The sequence below is a fragment of the Bos javanicus genome, chromosome 5, assembly GCF_032452875.1.
Source record: "Bos javanicus breed banteng chromosome 5, ARS-OSU_banteng_1.0, whole genome shotgun sequence".
NCBI classification, from domain to species: Eukaryota; Metazoa; Chordata; class Mammalia; order Artiodactyla; family Bovidae; genus Bos; species Bos javanicus.
In genome coordinates, this window is record NC_083872.1 from 51,591,109 (window position 1) to 51,609,606 (window position 18,498).

General features: G+C 34.0%; 1 protein-coding gene across 12 annotated transcripts in view; it reads right to left on the reverse strand.

Moving 5' to 3' along the window:
• Positions 1 to 459: 459 nt before the first annotated feature.
• Positions 460 to 18,498, reverse strand: part of USP15 (ubiquitin specific peptidase 15) — a 134,946-nt gene continuing 116,907 nt past the window's right edge. For 9 of the 12 annotated variants that reach the window (XM_061416619.1, XM_061416618.1, XM_061416621.1 and 6 more), the window contains 11 exons: positions 15,580 to 15,663; positions 15,395 to 15,489; positions 15,106 to 15,297; positions 14,100 to 14,215; positions 13,645 to 13,917; positions 13,180 to 13,250; positions 12,721 to 12,836; positions 11,961 to 12,110; positions 9,944 to 10,047; positions 4,573 to 4,661; positions 460 to 925 (listed from right to left, as the gene is read on the reverse strand). In XM_061416619.1, the coding sequence (XP_061272603.1) occupies positions 743 to 925; positions 4,573 to 4,661; positions 9,944 to 10,047; positions 11,961 to 12,110; positions 12,721 to 12,836; positions 13,180 to 13,250; positions 13,645 to 13,917; positions 14,100 to 14,215; positions 15,106 to 15,297; positions 15,395 to 15,489; positions 15,580 to 15,663 (1,473 nt within the window). In that variant the 3' untranslated portion in view covers positions 460 to 742. Of the gene's footprint in view, positions 926 to 4,572; positions 4,662 to 9,943; positions 10,048 to 11,960; positions 12,111 to 12,720; positions 12,853 to 13,179; positions 13,251 to 13,644; positions 13,918 to 14,099; positions 14,216 to 15,105; positions 15,298 to 15,394; positions 15,490 to 15,579; positions 15,664 to 18,051; positions 18,267 to 18,498 lie in introns of those variants that run through there. The other 3 variants (XM_061416622.1, XR_009736452.1, XM_061416628.1) reach the window with 3 other exon arrangements.

Sequence of the window (18,498 nt, forward strand, 5' to 3'; positions counted from 1 at the left end):
ATATCTAAGGAATAGATCCCAACAGCAGTGAAAAATACTTACATTTAACTGAAAAGTGACTTTCGATGAAGTGTGAAATCTAGAACCTGTTTCCACAGTAGTAGTAAGATGAACATAACATTCTGTTTTTTTATGGTACTACAAAAGGAAATAACTTTTTCAAGACTGCTTCTTGTATCATGATTTAGTTTTATAACAGGCCCACACTGATTCCAGGTAAAGACTTGGAAATTTGGTTTTCCAAGAATACTACTGCAGTATTTATGCCACATTGATACTGCAGCTCATTATCATAGTAGTATATGTGGCAGCCTAATGCACATGAACTAGATTATCCAAGAACTAAGTTCAGCCATAGGTTTCTTGCAGTTATTATCTGAGCAAAATAAATGACCAACATCCACAAATTTAACATTTGTCATCAATTAACTCACATCCAAAAAATTAAAGAAAACGTAATTCATCAAAACAGCAGCAAACTTAAAAGGGATTTATTTGTGATTTCCTATATATATTTAGCTTGTAAATACAAGACTGTAAATGTATTAAGAGACAATTTATGTTAAAGTTTTCATTGTGTTTCACTTCAAGTACTGCACAAGTTAAAATCTGATAAAGGATTTACATTCAGTGATCTGAAACTCCCCATCTCAGACTTTTGTTTAATGTGGTGGGTAACTTCATCATTTCAATAGATACCACCAGCAGGAAAGTCTCTCTTTTATGGCTTCTAGGACTTTCATTAGTTAGTGTGCATACAGTTCTCGTTTTCTATATCATTGTCATTATCATTGCTATCTTCATCACTTTCTAATGGGATGCCTGTGGCAGCTGAAGCACCTTTAGTTTCTCGGTCAAGGGGGAAAAAGCCAGTTCCACTGAAAGTGTCTTGTCTCTGGTAGAAGAGTACATATGCTGCTTTGGACTGTTAAAACAAACAAAGAATATTATAATGGTTATGATTCTCAAAGATCACATTAAATACAGAATGAATTTTTAGCTGATAACCAATTTTGGTGATAGGACATAAATCAAGAACACCACACATGGTCAATGGAGGTTACTAAAATTTATTAACTATATCAATAGTATGACTTCTATCTATAAAGGAAGAATGGTCACTGGATTTAACATTTATTCTCTTCTAAGTTAGCTGGACAGATAAATCAATGCAACCATATCACAGATTCACCTTCTTACTCTAACATGAAATAGAATTCTATGCCTTCTTTCCTCTTGTCTCTAAGGACAAAGCAAGTGTCTTTCTAATAGTAATAGCTTCATTCTGTATTTGTTCTAGATTCCAACTTTTCTTACCATCTTAAGGATACTGCTCCATCAATCATCACTGTGTAACTTTAATGAGTTCTTATCTACTGGACTTTTTTGGCATAAAAAATACTTAAGTCTTCTCCCTCATAAATTCCTCTCCATTCCTTTTCTAGCTGCCATATACCTCTTACTCTTCCTCCCAGCCAGGCTGGGGTCTATAGAAAATCTAATATTCATCATTTACTCTCATGCACACTCCTCAATCAATGTGATTGCTGCAACCACTGTAATGAAATGCCTTTCACCAGGCTCAAAACCCTCTTATAAACAAATTAAATGGGTGCCTTTTTTAGCCAATCTTTCGGTGGCATTTAATGCTTTACTCCTCCTCCTGCATTAAAGCATTTTTGGCTTCTGTTATACTACTTTTCCTTAGATGCTTCATCTCTACAGTTTCTTCTGATTTTCCTGTGGGCTCATTAAATCCTGACTTAAAGTAAAAAAAAAAAAAAAAAATCATGTTTTCAGTCCTCAGCTCACTGCTCTTCTGAATATGTATCTTCCCATAGGTGACTCATTCAAACCTATGGTTTTAACTGCTACCTAGAACAGACAATTCAAATTCATAACTTAAGCCAGTTCTCACCCCTGAACTCTAGTCCAATTAGTCCAACTACCTAATGGAAATTTCCACAGAGCTATTATACAGGTATCAATTTCACAGCAAATTTTCTTATTCACTATCTTTGTAAATGTCAAAGTACGAGTCATCATCTCCCTCCCCCCTCTATATTTACATGTCATCTTAATCAAGTTCTAGTATTTCTATCCATTAAAGAGCTCACAAATCCATTCTCCCCTGTCTATATACTTACTACCACTGATTTAACTTTAGAAGATCTTGTGGCTTAAATTTCAGGACAGCCTACTGGGTGCCCTCCAATCTGTCTTCTAAAGTGTTCTCAAGACATGTTAAGATGGAAATTTAATAATGTTCTTCTGTTAGTTAACAACCACCCAATACTTCTTACAGACTTTAAGAAAAGATCAAAACAACGAAGAACTCATCTTTCATGATCTAAGTGCCAAGTTTAGCCCCAGTCTAATTTTTGCTCCACATTCCTAACAAGTCTTTTGTTTCAGTAACACCAAATTATTTGCTGTTCCCTTAGCTAAATGGTATATTCTGCCACATCTCCTTGCTTTCATAACTACTGTTCTTTTTGCTAAGAATATCTTTGGTTTTGGTTATTTTGTCTAATTTACCACTATTCATATTTGCAGACTCAGATCAAACACTCCCTGCACTGGTTCTGTTTCCTTACACTCCAATTAGTTGAGACAGCTGCCTCAATCTATACAGTCAAGATATTTAACAGTAATTATCATATACAATTGTCAATTCATGTCTCTGTCACCTATAGATTGTAAGCTTCTTGACATTAGAGATAGCTGTCTTTTTTGGCTTCCCTGGTGGCTCAGATGGTAAAGAATCTGCCCATAATGCAGGAGACTCAGGTTCGAACCCTGGGTCAGGAAGATACCCTGGAGACTGGAATGGCTACCGCTACCCACTCCAATATTGTTGCCTGGGAAATCCCACGTACAGAGGAGCCTGGTGAGCTACAGGACTAAACGATTAACACTTTCACTTTCAACCTTGTGTAGAATAGAGTGTTATATATAGAATGTATTCAAACACTTGTTGACTAAATGAAGAATTATTACTGTTAAAATGTAAGGTAACATCAAATTCACATACTGTATATAAACAAGATATTTATCTGAAAGCAATATTAAGGCAGTGTTGTCAAATAGACTTTGAAGGAGGAAGTAGGCAACTTAAGGGTTTTGGTTGGGAGACTAAAGAAGAGAATAGAACTGAAAAATGAGGGATATGATATAAAATTAGAAGTCTAAATATACGACAAAAATGTAGTTAACTTAAGCATAAACACATTTTAAAAAATACTAAGACTTCAAAAGTCTCTTTTTGTTCTTTGCTGTAGCTATACGGAGATAAGCAATGATATGTATGTATATAAATCATGTGTACAAACAGGTGATAAAGATATAAAACATCTATAAACAACTCAAAATAACTTCATATCTATGTATACAATAACTGATTAAAACTATGCCAGTAACTGGGCTCAGAAGTTTATTAATTTATTAAACTGACTTTTAAAGCATTATAAACTAAAACAAAACAAAAAGCTAGTCTCTGCCCTCAAGGAATACATAATTTAAACTGGGAAATAAAGTAAAGCAATCAGTGCTCCCCACATCAACAGAAAACCTCTGTATAGGAAATATCATTGCATGAGGAAGTACTACATTTCTCATTCATTGTAAATACTGTGATCAATAAGCAAAATTTATAAAGGCAAAATTTATAGAATAATAAATTCTTATCAAGCAAGCCTTAGTTTTCTTCTTAGAACATTATTAGTCACCTGTCATCTATTCATCAATTAATAGAGGCTACCCTGGTGGCTCAGCAATAAAGCATCCACCTGCAGAGCAGGAGACCATCTATAATTTAGGAGGCACGAGTTTGATCCCTGGGTCAGGAAGACCCCTGGAGAAGGAAATGGCAACCCACTCCAGTATTCTTGCCTCGAAAATGAGGAGCCTGGCAGGCTACAGTCCATAAGAGTTGGACATGATTTAGTAACTAAACCAACACTGTCAATCAATATTTGATAATAAAAATGTGCTCTGATAGAAAACAAAGCAAATGCCAATATTTTTGCTTCAGCTATGGCTGACAAGCTGATGCAAGTGTGAGCAGATGTAACTTCCTAATTTTTCTACTATTCAGAAAACATCAGACAAATACACAGGGTTAATTCTGAAAATTTTGTAATTTGTTTTACCTAATTATATCATTTCGAGACTTTGAATATGTAATTGTCATAAAGGATAAGACTTTTCTTTAAATATCTCAGGTATGGTAAGGCCCTTAAAAGTTTTTTATTTTTCTATTTTAGCATTCTGACTTTAGCCAATGTCTAGAATGTCTGAGCCTATTGTTCAGGGGAGAATTTAATATTTTCATTAGAAAAGTCCAGTTTTCATGTTGAAAACTACCAGAAAAGTTTTCATGTTCAACTTATGCTTCTGCTAGTGGACAAATTTAGAAGACAGATCTCCACTTAAAAGGACAATTTTATGTTATCTTTAAATAAGAATGAGTCCCTCAACTATTAGAACTGCTAGAATATAGACTATAGTGCTCCATGGGCCCCTTTTAAAACAATGGATTCCTCGATCTTCAAGATTAAAAGACATACTTACCACAATCTGGTCTTCAGACGCAGTTGAGACACTACTATCATCAAAGTAGTACCATTTTCCATCATCTTTATTTTTTGCGAAAGCAGTATCTAATGAAAAAAATACAATCACTTCTATCACTTAAATGATCTGTGGTTTTCTGGGAGGGAACCCTCATGACTTTAAAATTGTCTATATAAGGAATACCTATTAAAATTACATGATAATCATCTACATTAGGCCAATCTATCGTATATTCAACTGATTCCAATGTTTAAAGGTTTTCAGAATAATTTTCTATAATCTGGAAGTCTATGATACTTTCTATCTATACTTTTTTTTTTTAATCCCAGGAACATACAGGGCATATTTATTATTTTTTTAATACAAAGAATAACAATACTAATGACAATAAATGGTGATTAGCATTTGTATCAGGCCCAGTGCTGTATTATTTCATAAAGAAGGTATTATCATTACTATTCTTCTAATTTTACAGATGAGGAAAGTGAGGCATCAGGAGAAGTTTAATTTGTCCAAGAGTATAGCTGTTAGGCAGCAGAGTTAGGATTTAAACTCAGCTCTGTTTATGATTCCAAAGTTTGAATTTTCAAGTGTAAGTTTAAATTTTCTATGACCAATATTTTTTCAACAATACTATAACTCATTGATCTGTATTGTTTTGTTTTTTTTACATCAGAATCATTTCCAGTCTTCAACAAAAGTACAGGGCAAGAGAAATGTAAAAAGCGATCAATTAATCTGCACAAATTTTAAAGATTCGCTTTATCATTAAGTTAAAAAAATGCCCACTTTTCCTATCTCATACTTTGTATAAACTACCCAATAACTGAAGAAACAAAGCTGCAAAATGTACTCATAACAATTATCTGCTGTCATAACTTTTAAAAAGTGACACTACAGATTTTGTCTTCTAAATAGTTCTACTCCTCTTAAAATTATTCTTCTGAGTGAAGCCCATTATGGGTTGTAAATTTGTCAATCTGAAATCAAGTCCACCACATTCACAAATTTAAAGAAACATATTTTCAGACCAATAAGTCTGACACTAAAAGGACAAGATTGAACAATAATATTGGGCTTCCCTGGTGTCTTATCTGGTAAAGAATCCACCTGCAATGCCGCAGACCTGGGTTCAAACCCTGGGTTGGGAAGATCCCCTTGAGAAGGGAAAGGCAACTCACTCCAGTATTCTGGCCTGGAGAAGTCCATGGACTGTATAGTCCATGGGGTCACAGAGAGTCGGACACAACTGAGCAATTTCAAAAAAAAAGAAAAAAAAAAAGAGACACATCTAACAAAAAGGCACACAGAGTTTGCAAACTAAATGATGGTATCAAAAGAAAGCTAAACTAATATTTGTAATTCTGAGAAAAAGACAAAATGAAAAATGAGTATCAAACTCAGGTAAAAAAGAATAGATAAAAGAAGAACTATCCATTTTAAACATAAATGCAACTAATAATGCAAAACAACTAATAAAACTGTTAGATGAAACAGATAAATCATTTTAGTAGTAGTCCTGACAAATTCATCCCAGAAAAAGAATGAACATCAAAAATAACCAGAAATAGTTGTGATTTAAATAAAACTAATAAGATTAACTGTAATAGAAACAGAGAACTCTATGTTTGAATGGGGAATACATATGCTTTTAAAGTACATAAACATTTAAGAAGCAGTCCATATAAGCTACATGAAAGCCTTAATAAACTCCTAAGGTTAATATGGATAATGGCCCTAATTACTATAAAATAAAATTAAGAAAAAAAGGAGAGCTTTACAAAAAATATATACTTGAAAAAGCACATGAGATAATCTTGTGATATTCAGAAAATTATACAGGAAACTAAAAACATACACAGAATTCAAAGAAAAAGAAGACTACATGTAAAAATTTATGTAACAGTGATAGAGTATTTAAAGGAAAACTTATAGCTTTAATTATAGCCTTCAACAGAGGGAAAAGAATGAAAACAAAGTTAAGGATGCAACCTAAGAAACCAAAGGAATAACAGAGCAAACTCAAAGTAACAAGAGGAAAAACATACCAAGGAGAAGAGAAGAAATCAACAAGATAGAAGACATACCATGTATAATAAAAAAAAAAACATAATACAATAGAAAGTCTAATTCTTTCAAAAGACAGAAAAGAACAAGGGACCAAAAAATATAGCATAAGAGTATTATAAACAACTATTCTCAAATAAATTGGGAAATACACATTTTAAGAAAAATGGAGAATGTCAATATGTACACATTCTGGAAAAAGAAAATCAATAAACATGACATAAATAGAATAATTTATGGCTGAGAAGTCCAAATAGTTTTATTGGATGAATTCTACGAAACTTTCTTACTAGTTAATTCTTATATTATACTAGCTGCTTCAGGAAACATAAAACAGTAAAATGTCCTAGCCTGTTTCATTAGACTAGGTCATAATCTTGATTCCAAATTCAGACTTAAATTGAAGAAAGTGGGGAAAACCACTAGACCATTCAGGTATGACCTAAATCAAATCCCTTATGATTATACAGTGGATTGAGAAACAGATTTAAGGGCCTAGATCTGATAGAGTGCCTGATGAACTATGGACAGAGGTTCATGACACTGTGCAGGAGAGAGGGATCAAGAACATCCCCAAGAAAAAGAAATGAAAAAAAGCAAAATGGCTGTCTGAGGAGGCCTTACAAATAGCTGTGAAAGGAAGAGAAGCGAAAAGGAGAGGAGAAAAGAAAGATACAGCCATTTGAATGCAGAGTTCCAAAGAATAGCAAGGAGAGATAAGAAAGCCTTCCTCAATGATTAGTGCAAAGAAATAGAGGAAAACAATAGAATGGGAAAGACTAGAGATCTCTTCAAGAAAATTAGAGATACCAAGGGAACATTTCATGCAAAGATGGGCTCGATAAAGGACAGAAATGGTATGGACCTAACAGAAGCAGAAGATATTAAGAGGAGGCAAGAATACACAGAAGAACTGTACAAAAGAGATCTTCACAACCCAGATAATCATGATGGTATGATCACTCATCTAGAGATAGACATCCTGGAATGTGAAGTCAAATGGGCCTTAGAAAGCATCATTACGAACAAAGCTAGTGGAGATGATGGAATTCCAGTGGAGCTATTTCAAAGCTTGAATGATGATGCTGTGAAAGTGCTGCACTCAATATGTCAGCAATTTGGAAAACTCAGCAGTGGCCACAGGACTGGAAAAGGCCAGTTTTCATCCCAATCCCAAAGAAAGGCAATGCCAAAGAATGCTCAAACTACTGCACAATTGCACTCATCTCACACGCTAGTAAAGGAATGCTCAAAATTCTCCAAGCCAGGCTTCAGCAATATGTGAATCGTGAACTTCCAGATGTTCAAGCTGGTTTTAGAAAAGACAGAGGAACCAAAGATCAAATTGCCAACATCCGCTGGATCATCGAAAAAACAAGAGAGTTCCAGAAAAACATCTATTTCTGCTTTAGTGACTATGCCAAAGCCTTTGACTGTGTGGATCACAATAAACTGTGGACAATTCTGAAAGAGATGGGAATACCAGACCACCTGACCTGCCTCTTGAGAAACCTGTATGCAGGTCAGGAAGCAACAGTTAGAACTGGACATGGAACAACAGACTGGTACCAAATAGGAAAAGGAGTACATCAAGGCTGTATATTGTCACCCTGCTTATTTAACTTATATGCAGAGTACATCATGAGAAACACTGGACTGGAAGAAACACAAGCTGGAATCAAGATTGCAGGGAGAAATATCAATAACCTCAGATATGCAGATGACACCACCCTTATGGCAGAAAGTGAAGAGGAACTCAAAAGCCTCTTGATGAAAGTGAAAGAGGAGAGTGAAAAAGTTGGCTTAAAGCTCAACATTTGGAAAACTAAGATCATGGCATCTGGTCCCATCACTTCATAGCAAATAGATGGGGAAACAGTGGCTGACTTTATTTTGGGGGGCTCCAAAATCACTGCAGATGGTGATTGCAGCCATGAAATTAAAAGACGCTTACTCCTTGGAAGGAAAGTTACGACCAACCTAGACAGCATCTTAAAAAGCAGAGACATTACTTTGTCAACAAAGGCCTGCTAGTCAAGGCTACGGTTTTTCCAGTAGTCATGTATGGATGTGACAGTTGGACTATAAAGATAGTTGAGTGCAGAAGAACTGATGCTTTTGAACTGTGGTGTTGGAAAAGACTCTTGAGAGTCCCTTGGACTGCAAGGAAATCCAACTAGTCCATCCTAAAGGAGATCAGTCCTGGGTGTTCACTGGAAGGACTGATGTTGAAGCTGAAACGCCAATATTTTGGCCATCCAATGCAAAGAGCTGACTCATTTGAAAAGACCCTGATGCTGGGAAAGATTGAAGGCAGGAGGAGAAGGGGATGACAGAGGATGAGATGGCTGGATGGCATCACTGACTCAATGGACATGAGTTTGGGTAAACTCCGGGAGTTGGTGATGGACAGGGAGGCCTGGAGTGCTGCAGTTCATGGGGTCGCAAAGAGTCGGACATGACTGAGTGACTGAATTGCTAATGAAAGAACTAAAAAAAAACTACAATATCATTTCAGACATGAATTAAATTTTATTTAATCCTAAACAAAACTAGCTAACCAAATCCAACTGAGTATATTAAAAAAAATATTTAATGAATAGGATTTACCCCAGAATACAATGATGGTTCTTCAGAAAAACCTATCAACTGGAGAGCACAGATTGGTATAATCATCCTGGAGTGCCGTTCACAGTACTTTACTCCAACCCAGCAATCTTATATCTGGGTATGTAGCTCAAAGAAATTCTCACATAGGAGACTAAAAACAATGATGTTTACTGTTCTCGAAATGGTAGAAAGTTAAAGTTAATGTGGATGTCCACCGTGAAGTGAAAAGAGAGAATATGGTAGATGTAAGTCATGAGTGGTTAGAAGCAATGAATTAAATTGACACAAGTAATATGGAGAAGTCTTAAGTGTCAAGAGAGAAGAGTAAACTCTACAGCAGAGCAACAATCATACAAATTAACAATGATGTGTGATTTGTGAGAGCGCATACAACAAACATGTTAGAAAGGGGAGGAGGAGGAGAAGGCGAAGGACAGGAGCCCTGAACGGACCGGTGATTTCCTGTGCTCTGAGGAGTATGATTAACTCAATCCTCTTCTCTTAATGTTAAAAAAAGAAAAAGAGTTTCAAAAGCTGATTCATTCATTAATCAATATCTACTGATGTAGACACAGTATCTACTGTGTAAGACACATCTCACATTTTTCTTTTAAGAAGTAATATTTTAAGGAAAAAAGTCTGGCGTTATTAAACATCATGACTTTAGTAAAAAAGTAAATTATCTACTTACAGTGTCCTCCTCCCATTCCTCCATAGTGGTTGGAAACGGCAATCAAATTATAGCGGCAAGGACCTGCATTTGGATTAATTAGGAATTCTGACATATCCAAATCACTGTTTAAAAAAGAGATCAAGTTAATTTTATGTTTCCCCTAAATGTAACGAAATTTTACTCTTCAGTCAGTGTTGTTTGACTCTCATTTAAATATACTCCTATACACACACACACACATATCTCATTAAAGAAATTACTAAGGGCCAAATAACTATAAAATTATACAAATACCCTTGAGATTTGAGTGTTTCAGCAAAAATTTTCTTAGGGATTGAGAGAATTTTAAAATTCTCCACTGATCGTTTGTATTCAGATTAGTATTTTCATGCTAATACATTTCTTAGTATAAGAGGAATTATAGACATCACCATTTATCATGTGGGTTCTTTTTTAAAGTCATTTTCAGAAATTATTTATTTAAGGAAGAATAAAGGGATAGTGAAAAAAAACTTTCTTAGAAATTGTATCCTAATTTGAATATAAAATATATTTAAATATAACCCCAATATCTATTCTATGTTTTCCAGGTTTTGATGACCTATGCATCCTAAATAGGCAACATTCTCTGAAATACAACCAGCTGTTTATAATTTATCACACACAAAACTGGAATATGACCATTTTATAGTTTATCTTTTTTTCTGGTTATTCTTTTTATATTTGTATAATTAAAAAGCAATAACAATTCTAAATTTCAAATAGATCTCTAATAGATTTAGCTTATCATTACTCTTGTTTCTTTTTTTACTCATATTTTCAAAATGCTGTATTCTTGAAAAGTTTGATGGCTCATAATTTTGTTTTGTTAAAGAGAAAATAAGCATTTTTATTCTATAATTGCAAAACATTTTCAATTTTAAATTTATAAACACGGATTAGAATAAGCAATCCAGAGAATGTTTTCAGTATTACATTATTTATTTCCTTCCAGTCACCTCTGCATGCATATACAACACCTGTCTTCAGTATCTGTTTACTTACAAACTGTAGTAAGTAAATTTGGTATGCCAATATTATGAAATATGAAAGAATACTGCCAATTTTTTTTCAGGAAAATGGGAGAGCAGCATGGTGTTTTTACAAAATAGGGTGTAATGAAGTCCTTCCTGGACTCCATGAATGAAGATACATTATTCCCTTTTTGTCCATCTGAATTCTCAATGATTTTAATTTAAGAATAAAAAAAGACTACTGATATGCTGTATATAGACTTCTTTATATATTTTTACAAATAGGATGACTTACTCTGGACACTGAAATAAGAAAACCAAAAGATGACAATAGGAATGACTTATTACTCTACTGATCATCTGCCTTCTAAACAATTCCACTATTCAGTTTTCACCTTAGTTTTTTTAAAAATGCATTTAGGAATAATGGAGGATTAATGATGAAAACAAAACCACTAAGATCCCATGAAGTATCTTAGATTTACAAACAGGGCCAGTGAACTCAAAAGATAATGTAACATAAAATAAGTTTTACTTTTTTTTTTTTAATGTATTTTCTCTTTGTCCTTTGAAAGATCTCTTAAGGAATAAAAATTGTTACTAATCCACACAAATTGCTAGAACAACCCCAAAAATACACTCGAAAACCGAGACTGGATCTAAAACAAAACAAATGAACAAATATAACAGAATAGAAACAGACTCACAGATACAGAGAACAATCTTGTGGTTGCCAAAGGGGAAGACGGGTGGGAGGATGGGTAAAATAGGTGAAAAGGATTTAGATATACAATAAGTCAAAAGGACTTAATGTATAGCACAGAAAGTACGGCTAATATTATAGTAACTTTGTATGCTGTGTAATGTATAAAATTATCAAATCACTATACCTTACACCTGAAACCACATAATATTTAAAGTCAACTACGTGTAAAAATAAATAAAAAAACACCTATAATTTGGGAGTGATGTTAAAAAAAGTTAGAGGTGCCCAAGGTTTATTAAGTTCAATCAGAACTTACTTGATAGGAAAATCAACTAAGGTATCCAACTTGTCTCTCATGTATCGACTATAAGAAAATCGCTTGAGATGTACCACAAGTACTGGAGGCAGAGACCATAAATCCAATTTCTTTGTGGCTTGCTGATGTTCTTTACAATTGGGACAATACCTAAATATATACAGAAAGATTTAAAGCTTAGTAGAGATAATGTCAGAGGTAATACCAGGTAATGCCTAATATGTAAAAGACTGACAGGAACTTGTTATTTTTCATCAATACATGTTTCAAATAGATTTAAGTAGTGAAAATGAGTATGTAAATAAGTATTCAAAGAAATAACGAGGGCTAGATTATTTACATTTTAGTAAGCTAAAAAAACATGGATGTAGCAAAACTGTGCTGAAATAAAGGTATTAGAAAAATCTTGAGACTTTCTGGACTCAAATTAGTAACAACACAAAAGATATTGTGATTTTCCTAAAAAAGCTTCTGTTGGAATACCTCCACAGCTAAAAGTTCCTGGAAAAATGTAACTAAAATGAATTATTCATAGTAAAAGAGCTATTATGGAAAATATACTAAAACAAGATTAAAACTTAACATTATAAAACTTTAAAGACATTTTCATTCTTAATATATTATTAGCATATAAACAAATGCTTATTGTTTAAAATATCAAAGGGAATTTAACTATTACTTTTTCAATTTGAGGTAGCACATACATCAGTATATATCCTTACAAAATAATTAGAAACAATTATTTAATTTTGTCTCTTACCAGGGATCTTCAGCACCTAGCTTTTCTTTTGTTGTAAAAAGCTCAATGCAATCTTTTAATTTCACAAAGGGCTTTTTAGGAGGTTTGTATTCCACACTTTCATGTTTTTCAAAATCCTAAAGAGAAGTATGTCTTGAGTTAAGAAAACAAATGAAACAAAACTAATTTTAGTGATATCATATTACTATGAATAGTCATGAAAAACTCCTAAATGTTCTAAAATAAATCAAAAGCTTATTTCAGCTGACATTTACAGTATTTCTAACACTTCTTGTATACATACCTATACAGACAATCAGGAAGTTTAAATAGTAGGTTCAAAGAAGATGAACCTTTTGTCTTTTAACACATAACCACTTTTAAAATTGCAAAATAAACATATTTGGTAGAAGAAAAAGACTGTAACAAAACAGTGTGGTCAATATGGAAAAGAGAAAGAAGGAATGAGCGATGACTTACCTCAGCAGCATTTTCATCAAAATATCTTTTTTTCAAATCAGGATCCCAATCCAAAGCAAGGAAAGACCTTTCTAAGGTGGAAAACATATTTTTTTCTTTAAGATTTAATATGCTGTATTGAGTTAATATATTTTAAGATATAAAATAATACATTTTAAGATATATAGCAGAATAGAGAGATTGCTGTACTAGGTGATCAGGGTAATTTGCTATTTCTAAGCCATTAAAATATTTTTAAAAAGATACAAAACTTAAGCGTAAGTCCAATCTTCATTTAATAAACGCTGACATGTTTTAGTATACTTAGAAATGAAGGCTTTTTATTTAAACATGTAGATAGATAAGTAAATGTTACTTCCTAGGACAGTGTTGAATTTCAAGGTTTCACCTCAAAAAAACCCAAAAAAAACCCCCCAACACACTTTGGTCAGTTTAGTGTTTAAGTCATTTTCCACAAATACTTACCATCTAACCTAAGCTGCCTATCATCAAATCTTATATGCCTGGTATCATCTTTGATGTAGTTGATATCAGTATTGCCTAAGTTGTTGAACTGGAATGTAAACAATCGCTTTTTGTGTCCCGTGAGTTGACCTCTGCAAGTTTCTTCAGTACATAATCCATTTTCAGAATCATTATCTCCTCCAACTGAATCTTCCGACTGACTGTTCTCATTCTCAGAGGGCAGTTCTTGATCCTGGCTGGATTCATCATCTGGCTCATCTGTTTCCATTTCACCTAATATTAGATATTAGAAATCTTTATACAAACCCAATGCTACATTATTAATACTTATTGATATGAACATTCCCCCCCCCAGGCTTGCAGATATTGTTAAGTTCCTTAATCCTCATCCTCTTAATTTCCCTCTGCAGCAATAACCCAAGAGAAAATTTTACAATTTAATACATAAATCTTACTTGGTGAGCCTTCTTCATGGATGCCATTTGGGCCATTCCCATTAATATTTTGGTCCTTACAGCAGTGTAGGGATCCTTCAGTGTCTTCAGTGTCAGTAGATATTTTGACGTATCGGCTGAAATAAAATCAGAAATCAAACAAGTTCAGTTCTACTAAGGTAAAAACTTAGAAAAGTTTTCCATTCTTTCAATAAAACAAAACTTCAAAATGCAATTAACAGTGGTCATTTAGTGGATTCAATGATAAATTCAGGCTCAAGGTATGGTACCATAATCATCTGTGTTTGGCTGTCTTAAAAAAAAAAAGTTAATTTGTTACTTCTAGGGTTTTAACATCTTCCTCTTTTATGTTAAAAGTTTGTGGGAAATAATTTCATAAAATTATTTTATAAAGATTCTCATTTAGATGATGTATATATATAGTACACTAAGACCACTTACAGATTGTAATGTGATCTTTACATATGGGTTATGGGAATATAATGATTAAAACAGGTATGCAAGAGAGAATACTAAATATGTCAGTTATAACAGATAAAAGAAAGGGAGTAAATGGCATTCTTGATTACTCTAATTCAAACCAAGGTTCAATTCAAAAAGATGTTGCCTTACAAAAGAAAGAACCATAAAAGCTTATCCTTTTAAATAAAACTATTTATTATTATGAGTTCTTGTTATCAGTATGAGCGCTGTGTATAAAGAAATGAAGCATAAGACATTTGTTATGATTTCAAAGTGCATACATGATAAACTATTTTCTTCCAACTATAAACTTTTGGTGTAAAACAACTAAGAGAATTTATGCTTCCTGTATTTGAAATTATCTCAGTGAAGCGTTTCACATGATCAAGAAACTGATTAGCCTATAATTTGATTTCTTACACTGCTACCTGTCTAAACAAAGATAATATAGATGACTAATTATGTTCTGATAGTACCTTGCATGTTTGCTTTTATTAGCTATTTAATATTTTATTTTGTTAATGCAGAACTGTTTGGCACTTACCACATTCTCACAAGCAAAAGATTATAGAGTTTATCTTCAGTATTGTTTCGTGGAACAGCCATAAGAAAAGGCTGACCAAAAAGTGAAGAACCAGTATGGTGGGTGTAACTTGAGTGTCTAAATTTTTCTCTCAGGCAAACAGGAATAATCACATGCTCTGTATCTTCTGTCCTATTTATGTTAATCTCAAACCTGCAAGGATAAAACTGACTGTAAACTTTGAAAATTTTATGATATTTCCTTTCATTTTTTTCTCAAGAAATATTTGTGCAATGAATTTCATACTTACACATAAATATCATCACGTTCCATAATACTACTAAGATTTTCATCCATTGCAAATATTCTGTGAAATCTATGATTGTATATATCAGTAACTATCATCTAAAAGGAAATAAATTTCTATTAAGCAGGGTTTACAACAGTGAAAAACTAAACTCCAATTTACCTACTTTAAACCCAGAAACATCCTACCTTATCTGCAGGTACGCCTGACAAAAGAGACAATGCTGTACAAAGATCAAGTATGTTTCCAATTTTGGGGACAACCACTTTGTACTAAAAAACAAAAAAGAAAATTGCAATGACTTTATTACTTTGGAAAAAATACTCACTAGTGAGACTAACCTTCTGGTTGCTTCCTCACATTCACTTGGCATTTGGCTCACAGTGTCTGTCTCCGATCTTGCCATTGTCCTGGGTGACAAAGTCCATGTGGACAGTTTATCTTAGCCTTATTATTCCTTCACTGCTCAATTCAAAGGCCTACACTTGCATTTAACCATGGTTCATGTCTCAAACCTTGCCATCTCCTTTTCCACCTGATACCTTAAACTCTTAACTGTCTAAACACTATTTATTTTTCCTGGAGACCCATTCTTTCCTATTCTTGGCTTGCACTGAGATATCTAGTCCTTTTAACTCTCAGTTTTTTCCACTGGCTCCTTAATATCTCCATGCCCTTCCATCCCCATGATTTATCCCTTCATTCCACTGCAAAAACTTTTAACTACTTTATTATTCAGCTATTCAATTTTATTCTTGCTATACTTTCTTAGAGTTGTTTAGATATGCCGGAGTAAATTGCCCAACTTTACAGACTGGTGTTTGTACTACAAACTCACAGTGCCCAATCTCAATGGATCCTTCAATCCTAGCCAGAAATTCTTCTGTCTCCTTTATTTGCTTATTCTCATATTTCTCTCAATAACTATTTAAAATCGTCACTATTTCTTAGGCTTCCTATTTCACCATTACTCCTCTCACTATCAGCAGAATACCTATTTGAGTGAGAAAACAGCCTAGGCGATAGGAAAATCTCCAACTTATTGTTTCCCCTGTAAACCTGAGTCTAAAAAGTCCTTTTCTCTGTCTCTTTTGATACAAGGAAAGGGAATCAGGTGGTACTCTTCCCAATTAAACAATTAAAAAAAAATTAAAAACAATTTAAAAAAATGCTTTGCAGCTTAAAACAAACAAAAAAAAGACTAACCCTGGCATCTATATATTCTCTTCTGACTCCTCTAGAACATAAACTCAGCAATTATCCTTTATTTCATTTTATCTTGGTGGCTCAGACAGTAAAGAATCCACCTGAAATGCAGGAGACCCAAGTTTATCCCTGGGATGGGAAGATCTCCCAGAGAAGGGAATGGCTACCCACTCCAGTATTCTTGCCTGGAGAATTCCATGGACAGAGGAGCCTGGTGGGCTACAGTCCATGGGGCTGCAAAGAGTTGGACACAACTGAGCGACTAACACTTTCACTTTACTTTTTAACTCTTATAAAATCAGAAATGTCTCAAAAAACAAAACCATCTCTCGTTGCTTTTTAATAATTCTCCACTAATTGTCTCCCTTTCTCTTCTGATTCATAAATAGCCTTGTTAAAAGTAATGTCCACACTCTTGGAACTTATCTCCCATTCACTTATTAATCCACTCCTGGCTTCTGTCCTCACCTCTTTAACCTGTGATCAAGGCTACCATTTAACCAAGTCTTTATCAGTCTTTATTATCTCTCTGTAGCAAGACTGCTGACCACTGCCTCCTTCAAAATCTTCCTTTCCCTACAACACTACTACATCTTATTCTTTTCTAATGCCTTGGTCAAATCTTCTTGAGGAAAGAACTAACCCTCTAGTGTAATCCTTCAGGCTTTTATCTTTAGCCTTCTTGATTCTATATGCTCTCCTTAGATTAGGTGACAATATATCCCAGTTTGCTTTGGCCAGTCCTGGGTTAATCTCATGTCTTGGTATAATTATTAATATGGCCCTTTTCATTTTTCAAATTTCTCTGGTTTAGATGATCAATTAAGTTATCTCATCCTTCTAATACATTCCCTACCATCTTCATAGAGCTCACCACTCAATTTATCTCTCAAGCATAGATCTCTCTCCTCTAGTCTACACATATAAAGTCAGTGCTTATTGATACTTCTCCCAAATTTTCCTCATGATTCTCAATTTGTCCAATACTTAACACAGATTTAAGTCATGTTAAATCAACATATCCAATACTAAATTAGGCTGCTTCTTAAAACTTTCTTCCTATATCTTCCAGTAAAACAAGCAGTACCATTCTCCTCAGTTTTCCAATCCCATAAACTTGAATATCTTAATATATTTTCAACTTCTATATTCAACTGGCTTCTACCTGCCTGCCATCCTGATACTTAGCTTGAGAGTCCAAACCCTTGTCATCTGTCATCTCATCACTACAAAAAAACCTTTTATTTAACCTTTTACTTAGTACATCTGATCTAAGCCTCTCCAATCCAATCTCTGCACTAGCCAGTGTTCTTTCTGAAACACAAATCTACCATACCATCTCTTTACTTAATAAGCTTTAATGGTTCCTTTAGTCTTTAGGATGAAGTCCAAGCTTCTTGTGATAGCACATTAAGCTTCTTTGTGATCTAGCTTCTGTTTACCATATTATCTACCTGCAGTTTCCAGAAGTGGGCCATGTTCTCTTTTGCCTCAGCCCTTTCTTTGTATGTGTCACTCTCTTGGTATTTATTCCCAATTTTCATGTGCTTAAATCCTAATCATTCTTCAGGATTCAGCACAGGCGTCACTGCCAGTTTGGGTAGGTTATTCCTTCTGTATACTCCTCGAGCACCCTGTCGGAGAACTCTTCACACTGTATGACGAACTTCTTGAGAACAAGGACAAGGAATACCTTTGTACATCCAACACCTTGCATAGTATGTGAGTTCAATACATAATACATATTCAATGTAATTACTAACAAACTTCTTAATTTAAATCAACTTCAGTGATGGGAAACTCATCTGATGGGCTAACCATGCTAATTCCTTTTTCTCTAGAGCCTGTGTTCCCGCTCTCTATCTCCCTGCCCTGTGAGGATGCATTTGAGGAGGCATCCA